At 41.8% G+C, this 17,343-nt stretch overlaps 1 protein-coding gene and 1 long non-coding RNA gene across 2 annotated transcripts; both read right to left on the bottom strand.

The window, feature by feature from the left end:
* Positions 1 to 692: 692 nt before the first annotated feature.
* LOC124461860 lies at positions 693 to 1,635 on the bottom strand. The gene is made up of 3 exons (XR_006955274.1): positions 1,621 to 1,635; positions 1,286 to 1,565; positions 693 to 837 (listed from the first exon to the last, which is right to left on the bottom strand). It is a non-coding gene; the product is annotated as an uncharacterized LOC124461860 (long non-coding RNA).
* Positions 1,636 to 9,558: 7,923 nt separating this feature from the next.
* On the bottom strand, positions 9,559 to 17,017 carry LOC124461858. The gene is made up of 4 exons (XM_047013308.1): positions 16,996 to 17,017; positions 10,531 to 10,776; positions 10,079 to 10,362; positions 9,559 to 9,645 (listed from the first exon to the last, which is right to left on the bottom strand). The coding sequence occupies exons 1-4, from the start codon at positions 17,015 to 17,017 to the stop codon at positions 9,559 to 9,561; spliced, it is 639 nt and encodes a 212-aa protein (XP_046869264.1).
* Positions 17,018 to 17,343: the final 326 nt, after the last annotated feature.

The raw sequence follows: 17,343 nt of genomic DNA, 5'->3' as shown, positions 1-17,343 counted from the left end.
CACATATAAACGATTATGCCAAACTTGATCAAGATCGAGTGACTATATCATATAGCTCCCATAGGAACGATTGGTGGAAAACAGTGACTTTGATCAATATCTTCGTTCTTTCGTTTTTCCACTGTGACGGCTAATGATAAGGAAAGAGTTACCAAAATAGTTGCAAGGGTATACAAACTTTGACGCGGTCGAAGTAAGCCCTGGCCCTCCAGTTTTAATTTAGTTTTATATAAGTCAGTTTTCTTCATTATCCTTATCCCTGACAACTTATATTGAATATCTGTTTACGTATTCCTGTTCCAGCCGTGACCTAGCCAAAAGAGTGCCGCGACGAAAAAGATGTGAAACCAGAACGTGGATACTTTTAGCATAATAAACTTTGATGACAAAATTTACTTGCCAAAGTTTCGTTAGTAAAGCAACGTCCATAAATGATTATTACATTTTATTATTTTTCTATTACGATAAACTATCGTTTGACCGTTGCCAGTCAGAATAATCGGTAGACAAATGAGTCTGCCGTAATCGTCACTTTTTTTTAATATTTCAAAATATAAATTCCATAAAATAAAAACATATTAGCGTCATCTAATCGCAAATCTCAAATTCGATCATCCAAAAAGATAGTTTGAGGCTGTTGTATCTCTCCTTGATGATATCCACACTGTCCGCATCCATCCAGATCTCACCTGTTCATTTGGGCAAATATCCGTGACTATAGGGGGCGCATTTTCCCGGCTCATCACAGCCCACTTCTCCGTCGTAGTATCAGAGTTCTGCAGTTCCAGGAGCTTGAAAATTCGATGCAAACAAGGTTCGACCTTTGGCCACGTAACTCTGGCCATGGAGAGAGAACCGGATGGTATAAATGGTCAGCAGCCCCCTTACATAAACATACTTCCAGAGATCCAGATAATGAGGTCACTCCGGTGACTGAATACAATGGCCGGCTCTACATCGCAGCGGCCAACGAAGAAACCAGGGAATGAATGGCGAGCAATGTATGTTCTATGAGACCGTTAGTCTTACAAACTATAAGACGTAAGGCTTTATAGAACATACGTTGCGCGCCACCCATTCCATTGTATCTTCGTTGCCAGCTGCTATAAAGAGCCGGCCATTATACTCAATCCCCGGAGTCACCTCATTAAAGTCTAATCTGTGAACGTTTCCCAATGCCAAAAATATCCCAAAGAACTGTTCTAACAGATCGCAAAAGTCTTAAGCACTTATTCGCACAATATTCGGTCATACTGAATTTGGATTTCCTATTTCTAACATTTACCTTTTCGTTTGTGTCCCCGTTTGAGATTGCTTGATACGAGAGTGATTCTTGAGAGCTCACTCAGAGAGAGCTGGCTACAATCCGATGATACAGTCTCAAAGCTAGAGTCCGATGAACTCTGACCATCACTCAAGACATGCTCAACCATAATCTGGCCACAAAATTATTCCCTTCCAACGCAGCAACTTCTGCTATGAGATCTGAATCGGCCAACGTAACATCAGAAGCAGATATCTCCAATGTTCCCGGCTGAATATTGAGCATTCATATGCTTCAATGGCTGGAAAAGAACACTTGGTCACGATTATGAAAAGTAATATTCTTACGTTTACCACCTTTTTCGGATTTCACTTTTGTTTTTTTTTTTTTTGATTTTCAGAAGTAAGGGAAAGGTTTTTGTTTTATTTTTGATGTTGACTGTATGAGTTCACGAAGTAGAATGATTGAAGTACTGTACTCCCTTGACCAGGTCGAATTTTACAAACATCCCAGGACTTCTTAGATCTCAAAAAAATGTGAATTGCTTCCGTCTCGCCGAAAGTACTAGATACTTTCGAAAATAAGCTGAGCAGTAGGCAATTGCCAAATATTTCTGGCACTTTTTTTATATTGTCTGGACGTTGACGCGTACAATGCGAAGTACGTTCAAGTGGCCCATACGACACCAGGACATAGCCTGTTTCGCGCGAGCCCAAGAAGAGCGCTGTCCACCTCCCGCCCGACCGACTGTGGGGCGCAGCCGCATATCGGACGGCACGATCGCGTGGACAAATACAAATAAAACGGACAAACAATTAAAAATATGATTAACTACAGCTAATTACGAGCTAAATGTGCTAAAATAGAAGTTTTCACAAGGGAAAGAGAGGCTTCTGATCTGATTACGGGATACAGAAGATTGTAGTCAGAACATAGGACTCGAAAAGGTTCATGCAAAGAATAGTTAGAACTACAGTGTTTTAAGGATAGAGGAATAAAATTTCTAGTAGGTCTACAGGGTACAGATAGGTTTAACTGGTTCAATAGCTCAGGAGAGTCTATTTCACCTATTAAAAGTTTATGAATAAAGATAGCACCAAGCATTACTCTACGATTAATTAAAGAAGGAAGATTGATTAAAAGAAAACTACTGGAGTATGATGGCAAATTGACATTGCGATCCCAATTTAGACCGCGAAGAGCGAAAAGCAGAAATTGCTTTTGTACGGATCGTCAAACTCTTTTGACCATCGTTTCACAAACCCAAGAACATTCATAGCTTTACTAACTGTAGCAGAAATATGAGGATTAAAAGTCAATTTATGGTCCATAAGAACACCTAAATATTGATAATATCTAACCGCTCTAAGGCAGTGTCGTTAATAATAAGTTGCTAAGTATGGAGTGCATCTATAAAAACACATAACTTTACATTTAGAGCCGTTAAGGTTTAATAGGTTTGTTTCACACCAACTCTGAAGATCATTAAGATCCGATTGAAGTAGGCAAGAAGACGATATGTCTTTAAAACTGAGGTAAAGCTTGACATCATCCGCGTACATAAGCACCCGAGAAGATCATTTATAAAAGTGAATAGCAATGGACCCAAATGACTACCCTGAGTACTCCAGAGGTCACTTGGATGGTCTTAGAAAATGAAGACTTAAAGAGGACCTTTCGTGTACGCTTAGAAAGATATTGAAGAATCCAATCTAGCAAAAGGCTGGGGATGCCAAGTGCGTTTAATTTATATAAAAGCAGAGTATGATTAACAGAGTCAAAGGCCTTGCTGAAGTCAGTATAAATGACGTCAGTTTGCACGGCAGTCTTGAACCCTTTGATTGAGTGAGATGTAAATTCTAATAGGTTAGTAGTTGTCGATCTACGTTTTTTAAACCCATGTTGGGATGACGAAATGATTGAGCTACAAAAATGCTGCAATTGAGATGTTATTATTTTCTCAAATGCTTTGGGTATGGCAGACAATTTAGAAATACCCCTATAATTGGAGGCTTCGGACTTCTTCCCCTTTTTATGAAGAGGAATAATATATGATTCCTTCCAGATAGGCGGGAAGGCGGAAGATGTGACGGACAGTGTAAACAACTTAAATATTGGCTTACATAGGGCCTCCGCGCAAAACCTTAATACGCAGCCTGGTATTCCATCAGGGCCAGGTGCATATATTGGTTTGACGGAACTTTCATCAAACATAGGGTCTAAAACGCAATTAGACGATTGTAAGTGATGAGGATAAGGAGGATTTGCTTGATAAATCGAAGAGGAATAAGTTGTTTTGAAAAAATCAGCAAACATGTCGGCAATTGCCTGATCATTGTCAGCTTTATTATTTTCAAAAGACAAGTAAGACGGGTGCACTGATGTCTTACGTTTAACATTTACAAATTTATAAAATGGCTTAGGATCGCGAGAAAACCTGAGTTTACATCGCTGAAGATAATCCTTATAGCAATGTGAGTTCAGCACCATAAAATTTGATCGAGCAACTACATATAGGGAAAAATCCGATGCTTTACCGGATTTTTTAAATCTTTTATAACATCTCGATTTTACGTTCTTCAAGTTACATAACTCACGTGAGAACCAAGGAGGTCTATCAGACCATCCTAGAGTCACACGCGGGACACAAACATCAAAGAACGACTCAAGTGTTTTATAGAAGACAGAAATGGCAGAGTCCATATCCGTGCAAGTATACAAATATGTCCAATCATTAGTTAACAAGAGTTTTTTAAGTTTAGTAAAGTTTGTCTTGCGAAAACATCGGGTTGGAGGCATCGAGTTATTATGTCGAGACATAACACCAAAAGGAAGGTCAATGATTATATCCAGAGTTGGATGAAAGTTGTCTTCGGGCATAACTAATCAGTCCTGGAAACATAGCAGTTGGAAGAATCCAACACAAATACCAGATCCAGTGATCTGTTACGACTATTCCGGACAGGATTTATTTGAGTTAGGGACAACTCAAGCAGACCATCTATGAAACAATGTGACAAAGAGGGCAACAGTAATAAAGAGTCAAATGAAAGGGTCCAGGCAATCTCAGGTAAATTGAAATCTCCCAGAACAACGAGCAAGTCTTTGTCAGAGAGATATGAGGAAATAAGTTAAATAGCTTCCAAATGGTGAGTGTATACTGCCAAGTCGGACTGTGGTGGAATATACGAACAAGTAATAAAGGCAGAAAAAGAATTAAACGTAATTTTAACACAAACAAATTCAATCTCCTGATTGGAGGACTGGACAATTTCAGACGAGAACGCCGAGTCAACAGCGATCAAAACGCCACCACCACTACGGATAGTCCGATCATGTCTATAAATTAAATATTTTGAGGGGAAAATTGAAGCATCGGCAATATCAGGCTTCAGCCAAGTCTCAGTAAAGGCAAGAATATGAAAGTCAAAAGTTAGACTATCTACATAGAGTTTAGACAGTTTAGTCTTTAGTCCCCGTACGTTCTGATAGGCCAGAGTTAGGGACGAAATTAGTTTTTTGACTCGCCAACAGGTGCAGACGAGCCGGAAGAAACGTTATTCACAGAGGCAGGTAGCAAGCTAATCGGAGGCCGATTCTTCTTTTTTATTGTATACTCTTTTACCAGGTGTTCCGGCCAAAAATCTTTATGACATATTTGGCCAAAAAGATCTGGGGAGACACCTATTTTAAAGGGCGAAATGTCCCGAGTATATGAAAAACGGAACTTTTCCACAGCAATGTTTGGTGCTTGAACTTTGCCCTTCTTCAGAAGTAGTATTGGGATCAAGCCTCGAAATAAAAATTTGCTTTTTGGGTGGAACTACAACAAGGAACTAGGAATACTAGGCACAGCAGTAGCGGCTACAGCAGACGCAGCAGCAGCTGAAGCAGCCAGCACTTTACTAGCTCCTCTTGTAACTACTTTATTGGCAATATTCCTGGAAACGATGTTTGCCCGGACGGTTCGGAAACTACAACCGATATCGTGTTAGTAGGTGGGATACTGTCTCCAGGGGAAATGGGAAGAGACTCCACACCTGCCAAAGCCGGACTCCTAAACGATATCAGCTGCTGTACATTTGGTGACATAGGGTCAATGTCGAAAGCCGGAACTGGTAGAGACGAATGTGCCGACGGACTGAGGGACGCTCCCTGAAACCTGGCCCTCTTTCGCGTCGGAGATTCAATCAAAAGTTTAGAACTTCTGAATTAAACCTCCATCGCCAAAAGCTCCTCTTGGAGCTTATGAACGCCAGCTGACAGGGTTTTAAATGCATCCCCAGTCCGTTTCATAAAACTTCGCATCTCGAGCTCCAAGCCACGACACGAATCACAGCCCCATTTAAGGGCCACCCTGTGCAATACTATCCCGCACCTTGACTGTGTAACCAGCACATTTAAAGTGCATTACATTGTCACAAAGCCAACAGTAAAGAAAGTCTTCACTGGTCTTGCTGGGATTATTGCAATTATATTTGCAACAGACAGACATTATTAAATAATTGATTTATACAAAAACAAATTATAAATCAATATGTAAATAAAATGGGAAAAATGTATATGTTAAGAGAGACGTATACAAAGCAAGGCAAAAGCTAACTGCAATATGCAAATTAGAAAGAGAAAACAACCAGAGGGCCGGGGCTAACTTCGACCGCGTCAAAGTTTGTATACCCTTGCAACTTTTTTGGTAACTTTTTCCTTACCTATAGCCATCAAAGTGGAAAAAAGTTTAAGCTAAAAGGGCTAATGTTTCCGAAAGAACGGCCTACAATCTTAGCATAGGAAATAGGGAAGATATTTTTTATTTTTATGTTTTATACCGATCGTTCCAATGGGAGCTATATGATATAGTTACCCGATGGTCGCGAATTAACGACAGATTATATTTGCGAGAGCAGTGTGTGCATCTGCTCAAAGGTGAGGACGTTGGTTCCTATTACACGTCGCAAATGCAGCTTAACCGAGCGTACTGCCGACTCCCACTTACCACCCCAGTGTGGTGAATATGGAGGAATAAAATTCCATTTGATGCCTTGATCCGCAAGGGCTTTTGAAACGACATCATTGTGCTCGCGTGAAGCGAGAAGCTGTACCATTTCGTCTAGTGCACGTTTTGCACCAACAAAGTTGCGCCTGTTATCGCTATACATTTGGGAGCATTTCCCACGACGAGCCATAAAACGTTTTAATGCCGCCAAGAATGTGTCGGTGCTGAGATCAGTGGCCAGCCCAGATGAAGAGCTGAAGTAACCATACATACAAACAGGCAAATGTAGCCCTTTTCCTTCCTGGGGTTTCGTCCCTTGTGAACCTTCAACAAGATAGGTCCAGCATAATCGCATCCAGTATGCTCAAATGGAAAGGCTTGTCGCACTCGAACAGCCGGTAAATTGGCCATAAACTGATTTGCTGTGTGATGGCGCTGTCTAAAACAGTTTAAACACTCATGTGTGATACGTCGAATAAGATTTCGTGCGCCAATGATCCAATATTTCTGGCGAATTATTACAAACATTGCTGAAACTCCTGGATGAAGATTGACCGTATGCTAATGTTTCAGCAGCAATTCCACAAGGCGATGTTGTTTCGGCAAAACTACTGGATGCTTGGCATCTGCAGGCAATTGCGACCTTTCCAAACGTCCACCCACACGTATAATTCCATCTTCGTCAACGAAGGGAGATAGTTTGTTTAAAATTGATCGTCGCTCCAAAGATTGCTTCCTCAAAAGCAGCTGTCTATCGTCATTGAATTGATTTTGTGCCTGTCGTAGGCAAAACTTCCTTGCTCTGGTAACTTCTTCGAACTTTAGAGGTCCTGAATATTTAGTCTTGCTTGATTTGATTCGATGAACGAAGCGTAATACATATGCGACCACTCGAACCAGTCTGATCCAAGATGATGTCCTTCCGAGTAGTACCTCAAATGGGGAATCCTCAATATCCTTGGAAATGGTTGTCAAGCTATTGGTTTTGAACTCAAGTTCTGCTGCTGGCTTGAGAATTGAGCAGCAAGTTGGTGGTCTATTCATTGTCTCTGAGTATAGTGTACAGTCGTGCAGCCAAGAAGGTCCCTTCCACCATAGATCAAAGTTAATTAAGTCACTCGCTAGCATGCCTGTGATGCACAATCCGCAGGATTCTCTTTAGTGCTGACATGTCTCCAAGCGCTACGTGGTATGGTCTCTAGTATTTCTGCCGTTCGGTTGGCAACAAATGTTTTAAGTTTACAGGGTTGATGCGAAAGCCATGACAAAACGATTGTAGAATCGGTCCATGCGTGTATCTTAACATCCTTCTGGCGCAGACCAGACCTTACTGCTTGGAATAAACGAGCTAATAGTAGAGCTCCGCAAAGCTCCAATCGTGGCAACGACTTTGCTTTAATGGTGACACTCTTGTTTTAGCTGCAATGAGTGCCACTCCGATGCTTCCATCTAGATGTGCCACACGGGTAAATGACAGCAGAGTAAGCCTTTAACGAAGCATCTGAAAATCCATGCGGTTCGATGTCATCGGGTTGATTGTCTACAAATCGTGGTATCTTCAGGTTCCTTAACGTGAAAATGTCCTTTCTGAATGTTTGCCATAAGTGTGCTTGCTTCGTTGGCAGTTCCGAGTCCCAATCCAGATTAAGCAGCCATAATTCTTGGAGCAGAATTTTAAACTTGATCACCACTGGCGCCAAAATGCCGAGTGGGTCAAAGATGCGTGCCGTGTCAGATAGCACTTGTCGCTTCGTACAAGTCATATGTTCCGATAATGAAACCTTATATGTTAGGACGTCTTCTCCAGGACGCCAATGCAGCCCAAGCACCTTTGCTGCCATCTTTGAGAAATCGATTTCATTTCCCTCGTTTCTGGCAATTCGTTTACTATTCGAGACCCATTTGCTTAGCTCCAATTGTGCCCGTGACATAAGGAGTATCAGCTCTTCCTTAATGTCGAGCAGTTCTTGTTCGTTCATGGCTCCTGTCAGTACGTCATCGACGTAGAAATCATCCAAAAGTATCCTAGCCGCCCTTGGAAACTCGTATTCGTGATCAGTTGCCAGTTGTTCCAGCACTCTAACTGCCAGAAACGGTGCACATGCCGTGCCATAGGTGACTGTGGTCAACTTGTAATGCTTCAATGGTTCCTCAGGGTCTTCTCTCCAAAGGATTCGTTGAAAATTCTGATGTTCAGGGGCCACTAAAATCTGTCTGAACATTTTGACGATGTCCGCAGAAAATACGAATTTGTGCATTCGAAAACGCAGACAAACGTTAAAGAGGTTGCGTTGTATACATGGGCCAATGTGAAGTGCGTCGTTAAGAGATCGTCCATCCCGATCTTGAAATGATTCATCGATGGCGCCTATGTCTGGATGGTGTGGCAAATAGAATGACTTCTTACATACGTTTGTGTCTTCGTCTGCAGCTACTTCCTTCATGTGACCCAGCTGGATATACTCTCTCATAAACTGAGTATATTTTAACTTCGAGCTGGAGTCCTTCATTAGACGGCGCTCGACTGCGAGAAAGCGTGATCTCGCTCCTTGAAATGTATCCGCAAATTGTGGGTTTTGTTCCTTGAAGGGCAAATCGACTATGTATCTTCCATTCGAGTTGCGGTTATGGGTGCACCGGAAGTGCGTTTCGACCTTTTCATCCTCTTCGTTACAGTTGTGTGTGATGGAACTTCCTCTAGTTCCCAAAATCTTTGCAGTAGTCCATCTATATTAACCGTAGTCAGCAATGACGTAGATGATGTTTGCAATCTTGAAGTGTATACCGATGTGATTACCCATCCAAATATGGTGTTAACTGCAATAGGGTGCCCTTGACCATCGCATAACTTCTCTCCGGTGAGAACTAACCAAATGCAATCATTGCCCAGCAAAATGTCGATTGAGGCGTTAGTTCTGAAGTCAGGGTCAGCCATTTGGTATCCCTTAAATACCGACAGTGATGAAGCATCAATGTTTTCACGTGCCAATGGTGAGGTGATCTTTCCTAAAATGTGAGCTTTAATATCGATGCAATGACTCGACACACGAGACATCATCTGGAGAGAGCAGAAACCTCTTGTTATTCCTGCCTTGACGTCTGAGATGCCCGATGTGGCGAACGTGCAAGCCCAACGTCTGTACGCACCGTTCCGAAATGAATGACAAGTCTGAGGCGCTATCCATCAAAATACGGCAGGTCAGCAAGGCTCCTTGAGAATTTCGGACGTGTACCAATGCAGTAGGTAGAGTGCTTCTTCGTTGGCCATTTGGCTTACTGTGTCTGGTAACATTCATCATTGCTATCGCTGATGCCGCTGGTGACTCCTCAGAAGCCTGGCCTGAGTTGCCTTGGTGTTGCTCTGAGCTATTTCGCTGTGTAGAATGGCCTTCAGAATGCAGCATAGAATGATGGCGACGCTTGCAATACTTGCAAGAAGACTTCGAGCCACAAGCGCTTACTCCATGTCCAGTTCTCAAACAATTAAAACACATATGTTTCTCCTTCGCAAAGGTGTAACGTTGCTTGACAGTCAAGCTCTGGAATTGAGGACAAGCCGACAGTATGTGCTCAGTACTATGACATTTCATACAATTACCTGTAATGGCAAGCATGGTGCGTGCTTGCCTTTTTCCCTTTTCATCCCTCGGTTTGCCTCCAAGTGGAGCAAGTATATTGAGCCAACAGTCACGGCCCGTTTGTCCAGAAGCGTCTAAAGCCCGAATAACATCACTGGCTCCGCAAGTCAGAGCGCGTAGCGATGATGAGTTTTGCCCAACAGCTTTTGGCAATGCGGTGAATGTGTCCATCAGTAAATTCACCAAGTAACGGGGCTTTTCATATCGATCACTCAATGATTTCCATGCAGTGACGTAATTTGCATCCACTACGGGCAGATGCTGGATGAGTATCGCTGCTTCTCCTATGACGCATGACTTCAGGTGATGAAACTTTTGGATATTCGTCAAGGTTGTCTTTCCGTGAATGGTACTCTCAAACAGGTCTTTAAAGGCATGCCATTCCTTGTAATCACCACCGAAGGGCTTAATGTTGATTTTTGGTAATTCACAATCTCTTGTTGCCGGTGTTGCAACCGGCTGTGAGCCTGACGAAGACGAAGATTGCTGTGGCGAGAGCAATCTCTCAACCAATAGTTGCTGCTGCTCCAATTGACGTTGCTGGTGTTCCATTTGACCCTGCATCTGGAGTTGTAGTTGTTGCTGTTGATTTTGCATTTGTTGCAGAATTCCTTGGAAGAGCGAACCCTCGTTACCAGCCGCGCCGATTTCTTCCAACTTGCCAGACGGAGCCAAGGCAGCTCGTAAAGCCTTAAGGCGGGCATTTGCTATTTCATATTTCTCCTCGTATATCCCGAAGTCTTCGGTAGGGTCCACATAACCCTCTAGTTTGTCGTATTTGGCCAATTCGTCGCCAGACTTCACGAACTCTTTCCACGCATTGGACAAAGTTTCCAATTTGGTGTCAATTGTGAAGACGTCGGCATCCTGTGCAGGATTCTCTGCATATCCATATATGCGGGTAATGGTTGTCTTCAATCTCCCTCTGGCCTTTATGAATATTTTCATTTCCTCCATGATGAAATGCCAAGAAATTTCCACTGCTTGTGTGGACCAAAAATTTCAAGACGCGTGTTTCTCCAGAGATGTGTTCCCTCACGATCTCGTCGATTATATCGATAACAGATACCGATAGGCGAGTGGCACCACCGTTTGTCCGCACTTTTTCCAATAAGCACGCGATTGTCTATTCGATAGTAGGCCAGAACTATCGACTACTAACTTTGAGGTTAACAATTAATTGCAACCACGTTGCAACAAATTATTAAGCAATGAGTAACAAACAAACAATGCCCAACGATCCGGCTCGAAGGACCAAATTATGATGAACAATAAACCACTGTGTTTAATATCTCATAAGAACTTAACTTTATTTTTACTTCAATGTTACTGAACTGTGTCTGCCACTGCTAGAACACGTCTTGATCGTTCGTTTGCTTGCTTATTACTAAATTTTCAATTCTTACGCAACTACGTAGGACATATAGGTTTATAAAGAGTGACAGAGACAGAGCATACCAGACTGGCGCCAGTATATTCTAGAAAACTTAAGAGAAAATACAAAAACAAAAGCATTGTGAGATGTGCAAGATCATTCATGAGTCTTTGCTTTGCTGCGTATAGCAATGAAAGTTAAATGACAATTGGTTCCTCAACACATATAATAGTTAAGGAATATACTGTAAAAAAGAAAAATCGGCAACCATTTCAGACGTGACCGGATTTCTCGCATAGGTGGTGGCGTTCTGATAGCTGTTGATGCTGCTTTATCATCTGAAATGATTCAATTTTCTACTACCCAGGAGATTGAGTTTGTCGGTGTTAAAGTAAATTTTAAATCTTTTAATGCTTTCATTACTTGTTCCTATATTCCACCATTGTCAGACATGGTGGTATATTTAAATCATTTAGAGGCAATTCAGTTTGTCTCCTCTTTAGTTTCGAGTCAAGACATGCTCATAGTTGTAGGGGATTTTAATTTACCCGCTTTAGCATGGTCACTAACAGATGAATCTACCACGTTGCTGCCCTCTTTGTCACATGACTTTATTGATGGCCTTCTAGGCTTATCTTTATCCCAAGTCAATCCTGTCTTAAATTCTAATGGAAAATCGTTAGATCTTATTTTTGTATTGGATTCTTCTTATTGTGAGGTTTCTAGGATCGAACCATTTGTTCTTCCACAGACAAATTTCATCCTACATTAAATTTAAAAATTGATTTGCCCTTGCTTTCACCATTACTTGGTTCAAATGAGTTACCTCTAACTAGTTGCTTTCGTAAGACTGACTTTGCCAGCCTTAATGAAAACATTGCTACTACCGATTGGTCTTATCTGTACAATTGTAGTGATATGAACTCGGCTGTTCGTTTTTTCTATAATACTCTGAATTCACTCTTTGATATTTGTGTGCCTCTTGGTAGGCTGGAGCGGCTTAACAAACCTCCCTGGTTCTCTCGCGAGCTATCCAATTTGAAAAATGTGAAGACACGATATTATAAGAAGTTTCAAAAAACACGTCGTTCATCAGATTATGCTCTGTATACAGTCGCTCGTTCAAAATTCATGATGCTTAATACACAATGCTATAAGAATTATCTTCAGCGGTGTAAGCTTCAGTTTTCTTCTGACCCTAAACAATTTTATAATTTTGTTAATTCTAAACGTAAGACCTCTGTGCACCCATCTTTTTTGTCTTTTCAAAATAAAAAAGCGAGCACTGATCAGGCAATTGCCGATATGTTTGCGAGTTTTTTCAAAACAACTTATTCCTCAACGGAATATCGAGCAAGTCCGTATCCTTATCATTTAAAAAAGGCTAATTGCATTTTCAATCCAGTGATTGATGAAAGTTCTATTCTTAGCGAACTTAAATTAGTTAAATAGTTTATTCTCCGGGGCCAGACGGTCTTCCTGGGTGTGTACTCAGGTTCTGTGCAAACGCATTATGTAAACCCATTTTAAAATTGTTTCTATTGTCTGTAGAATCTTCCTCTTTTCCATCAATTTGGAAGGAGTCGTATATTATTCCTCTGCATAAAAATGGCAAAAAGTCCGAAGCCTCTAACTATAGGGGTATCTCAAAATTGTCCGCTATTCCGAAAGCTTTTGAGAAACTTATAACTTCTCAATTGCAACATTTTTGCAGCTCTATTATTTCGCCATCCCAACATGGGTTTGTGAAACGTAGATCTACAACCACTAACCTTTTAGAATTTACATCAATAATTATCAAGGGGTTCAAAAATGGTAAACAAACTGATGTCATATACACTGACTTCAGCAAAGCCTTTGATTCCGTTAATCATACCCTATTACTTTCTAAGCTGAGCGACATTGGGTTTCCACCCCTTTTCCTTTCTTGGGTTCGAGAATATTTAACAAATAGAAAACAGAAGGTACTTTTTAAGTCTTCTTTTTCCGTTTCCATTTCTGTGACTTCTGGTGTACCTCAAGGTAGTCATCTTGGCCCTCTGCTCTTCACACTATTTATTAACGATCTTCCATCAGTCATTGTTCATTCGCGTGTGCTTATGTATGCTGACGATGTCAAGCTTTGTCTTACTTATAAAGATACAGATTCATTTAGTCGGCTACAAGCTGATCTTAAAAACTTTCAATCCTGGTGCCAGTTTAATCTACTAAATCTTAACACTACCAAATGTAAGGTAATGACTTTTTTTCGTTACTCTCCTCAAGTGGTCACTTATTTTATTTATTAGAACGTCTAAATAATATGAATGATTTGGGCGTACTTATGGACCATAAGTTAAATTTTAACACCCATATTTCCACCACGGATCCTGGGTTTCATTAAAAGATGGTCAAAAGAATTTGATGACCCCTATACAACTAAAGTTCTTTTTACTTTGCTTGTCCGTCCTATTTTAGAGTATGGATCTTCCATTTGGTCACCTCAATATGAGTCGCACCAGATTAGGCTAGAATCCGTTCAAAAGCAGTTCTTGCTATTTGCTCTTCGTGGCTTAAGCTGGGATCGCAATGTCAATTTGCCTTCGTATTCTAGTAGACTTCTCTTGATTAACCTTCCGTCCCTAACTAACCGTAGAATTATGCTTGGTGTCATTTTTATGCACAAGCTCCTAATTGGTGATATCGACTCGCCTGAGTTATTAGCTCAGGTGAATCTGTCGGTACCATGTAGACGGTGTAGACATCCTTTAATACCTTTATCCCTTAGTCGTTGTTCTTCTAACTATGCTATGCATGAACCTTTTAGGGTCCTCTGCTCTGATTACAATCTTCTATCTATCCCTGTGATCGGCTCAGAGTTTTCTATTAATATGCTTAAAACATCTATCCTATCCCATTTAGTTAATAGATAGCTATAGTATTATTTGTTTGTCTGTCTTTTCTATTGTGTATTTGCACCCCTCGGTCGGTCGGGTGGGAGATGGGCAGTTATTTCCTTGGGCTCGCGCGTAACAGGCTTTGTCCTCGTGTCGTAGGGGCCACTTGAACGTACTGCGCATAGTATCGTCAACGTCCGCTAAAAACTAATTTAATGCCCATAATGAATAAGTGAATAAACTTCATCAGAGAGAACGATACTAAGATCGTTTCATCATACACCTTAGATTACCTTGGTAGGCTTTTTATTATCTTTTGCATTTGGCATATTAACGTTGAAGTATAGCAACCTTCAACATGACTGAACAACCACTGTTCATCATGAGTAGGTTTTGTGCCACATACTCTCGAAATCGACCATTTATATATAAGGGTACCACTAAACAATAAATTTTCATATGTCATCAAATTTCATTTTAATAAATAAAAAAAATAGACATTGCCGATTATAAAAACATAAGACATATGTATTCAAGAATTTTACCAATATTACATTTTACTGACCATGCTCGACATCACACCTTCTAAGTAGGTTTTGTGCCACATACTCTCGAAATGGAACATTTATATATGAACGTACCACTAAACAATAAACAGCGCCACGTGCTCATCCGAAATTGGGAAATTAAAAAGAACCACTTGGCAAGCAGGAAAAATTGGTGCAAAAGAAACTGCTAAACGCAAAGGAGACTCTTCTCCCAAGTCCGATAGGAAAAAGGTGAGGACCAAAAATCCAAGAGCTCCGGATTCATCTGAAGAATCGTCAACTGACTCTGACATGTCAATAGCTGACTCTTCTTCCACTGAAGAAGGCGAGTTTAAAAGAACGACAACATCACAAGCGAATCCAATGAAGCTGCTAGCTCATCATTAGCCAACAACAAAGCAGAACCACTCAAACCGAAGCCCCCTCCAATAATTCTTTCTGAGGTATCAAACATAAAAGGTATGACCGACGATCTCAAAGCTGTAGCAGAAGAGGGCACCTTCACTTATAAGGCGGGTCGTGGCGGCAAAGTACGTGTTATGGCCAACGACATGTTTTATCGGACTTATCAACCAAAAGAAGAAAGGCATATCGCATTGTCATCAAGGGAATCCACCACTCTACCCCTTGCGATGACATAGCCGAGGAACTAAATGCTGCTGGACATGCTGTGCGCAATATCATCAACGCAAAGAGCAAAACAAATAAAAAGCCAATGTCGATTTTCTTCGGCAACCTGCGAGTCCCACACAGCTTCCTAAAAAGGTTGCAGAATTTACTTGATTGCAAAGCAGAAAAATGGCCCCAAACCACCCAGACCGCAACGTCCTAATACCAACGAGGTAAATGAAACGGCTAATCAAACCAACAGTCATACCCAACCTGGACTCAGCTACGCAGATGCTGCCAAAGCTCCATATGAAGGCACTCAGGCCAATACCCACAGTGCAAACGAGATATCCATCCTTGCCAAAATAGAAGCTATGATGGAGAAAATGTTCGACCAATTCAGATGCTTACACAGCTGCTTACCACCGTCGTGGCAAAGCTATGCAAATAGGTCTTAGAGCAGCCATATTTAATGCCAACGGTCTCTGCGCATAAAGGCCAGATATCGAACTTTTTATAAAAACTCAACACGTGGACATTCTGCTGGTTTCAGAGACCCACTTCAACACCACACAATACCTCAAAATCCCTGGATATGAGCTAGTCACCGCAAATCACCCAAGTGGACGCGCACGAGGAGGATCAGCTATCTTGATGAAATGTGGAATCAAGTACACAGCACTTCCACCAATCGAACAAACCTGGATTCAGTGTGCCCAAACAAAGCTATCAAGCCCAACAGGAGACCTGACAATTGGAGCAGTCTACATACCTCCACCCAACTCGGTAGACACTCAAATGTTTGAGCAGTTTTTCTCAGAACTGGGGCCAAGATTCATAGCATCTGGCGATTACAACGCGAAAAATCATTGGTGGGTTTCGATGTTAAAAAACCCCAAGGGCCAGAGCACTGCAACGCTGTCTTGGCTTAAGAAATCTGTGCGCCCACTCATCCGGAGAACCTACATACTGGCCTACTAACACCGGGCAACACCTGACGTTCTCGACATCGCAATCAGCAAAGGAATTAACCCGAATAAAATTGTGCTCCAAAACTCCATGGACCATGCACAGTCATGATGCTGTTAAACTTGCCCGCCCACCTCACAAAAGGCCCTGCTAGGATTTTCCGTAAAAACACCAACATAAGTCGCTACCAAAAATGGATCGAAAGAAACATTAGCACCAACGGGCAACTGGATGACTGAATGAAGTTGAAAAGCTAACTAAGCTAATACATGAGGCTTTCCAAGCAATACCCCACCACTGCCTGGCCCCAGAAAAACTGCTCATCTCGAACGTCACCTTTGGGCTCTCGAAGTCGCTGCAGCAGTGCGTGAGAAACGCAGGAAAGAGTCTTCCACACATCCCGAAACCCGCTGGACAAAAGAGCACTCAATAGGGCAACCAAAGAACTAAAAGAGCTACTGATCGCCCTCCGCAACCATGCCTTCGCGGAATATATAAAAGACCTCGAGCCGGGAGACGCGTCTAACAACCTATGGAGAGCTACGCGATACCTCAAAAGGCCAATAAAGAGAATCGCCCCAATACTAGGTCCCAACAACATCTGGTGCAGATCGGAAGAAGCAAAAGCAGAGGCATTTGCCGACCACCTAAGCGCCACTTTCACCCCTGTGCTGACCTGCTCTCAGGAAGATCACGACTCTATAACTAACTTCATAGACATACCTTGCCAAATGGACTTGCCCATTCGTGAAGTTGATCCAGAAGAACTTATAGAGGAAGCCAGCAAACTTAAGCTCAGGAAAGCACCAGGATATTATGGCATAGGAGCAGCACCGATTAAGGCACTACCTTCTGTTGCCTGGAACCTCATCAGCCGTATTTTCAACAAATGCTTATTGCTTGGACATTTCCCACGCCAGTCGAAATGTGCTGAGGTTATCCTCATTCCCAGGCCATATAAGCCTGAAACACTAGTAACCTCATACCGCCCAATCAGTCTTTTGCCAGTGCTCTCTAAATTACTCGAAAGAGTAATTTTAAGAAGAGTACTGCCAATTCTAGAAGACGACG

Source organism: Drosophila willistoni, unplaced genomic scaffold, assembly GCF_018902025.1.
Source record: "Drosophila willistoni isolate 14030-0811.24 unplaced genomic scaffold, UCI_dwil_1.1 Seg703, whole genome shotgun sequence".
Taxonomy (NCBI): domain Eukaryota; kingdom Metazoa; phylum Arthropoda; class Insecta; order Diptera; family Drosophilidae; genus Drosophila; species Drosophila willistoni.
The sequence above is the reverse complement of the archived record's forward strand: the minus strand, read 5'-3'. Positions and strand labels throughout refer to the sequence as shown.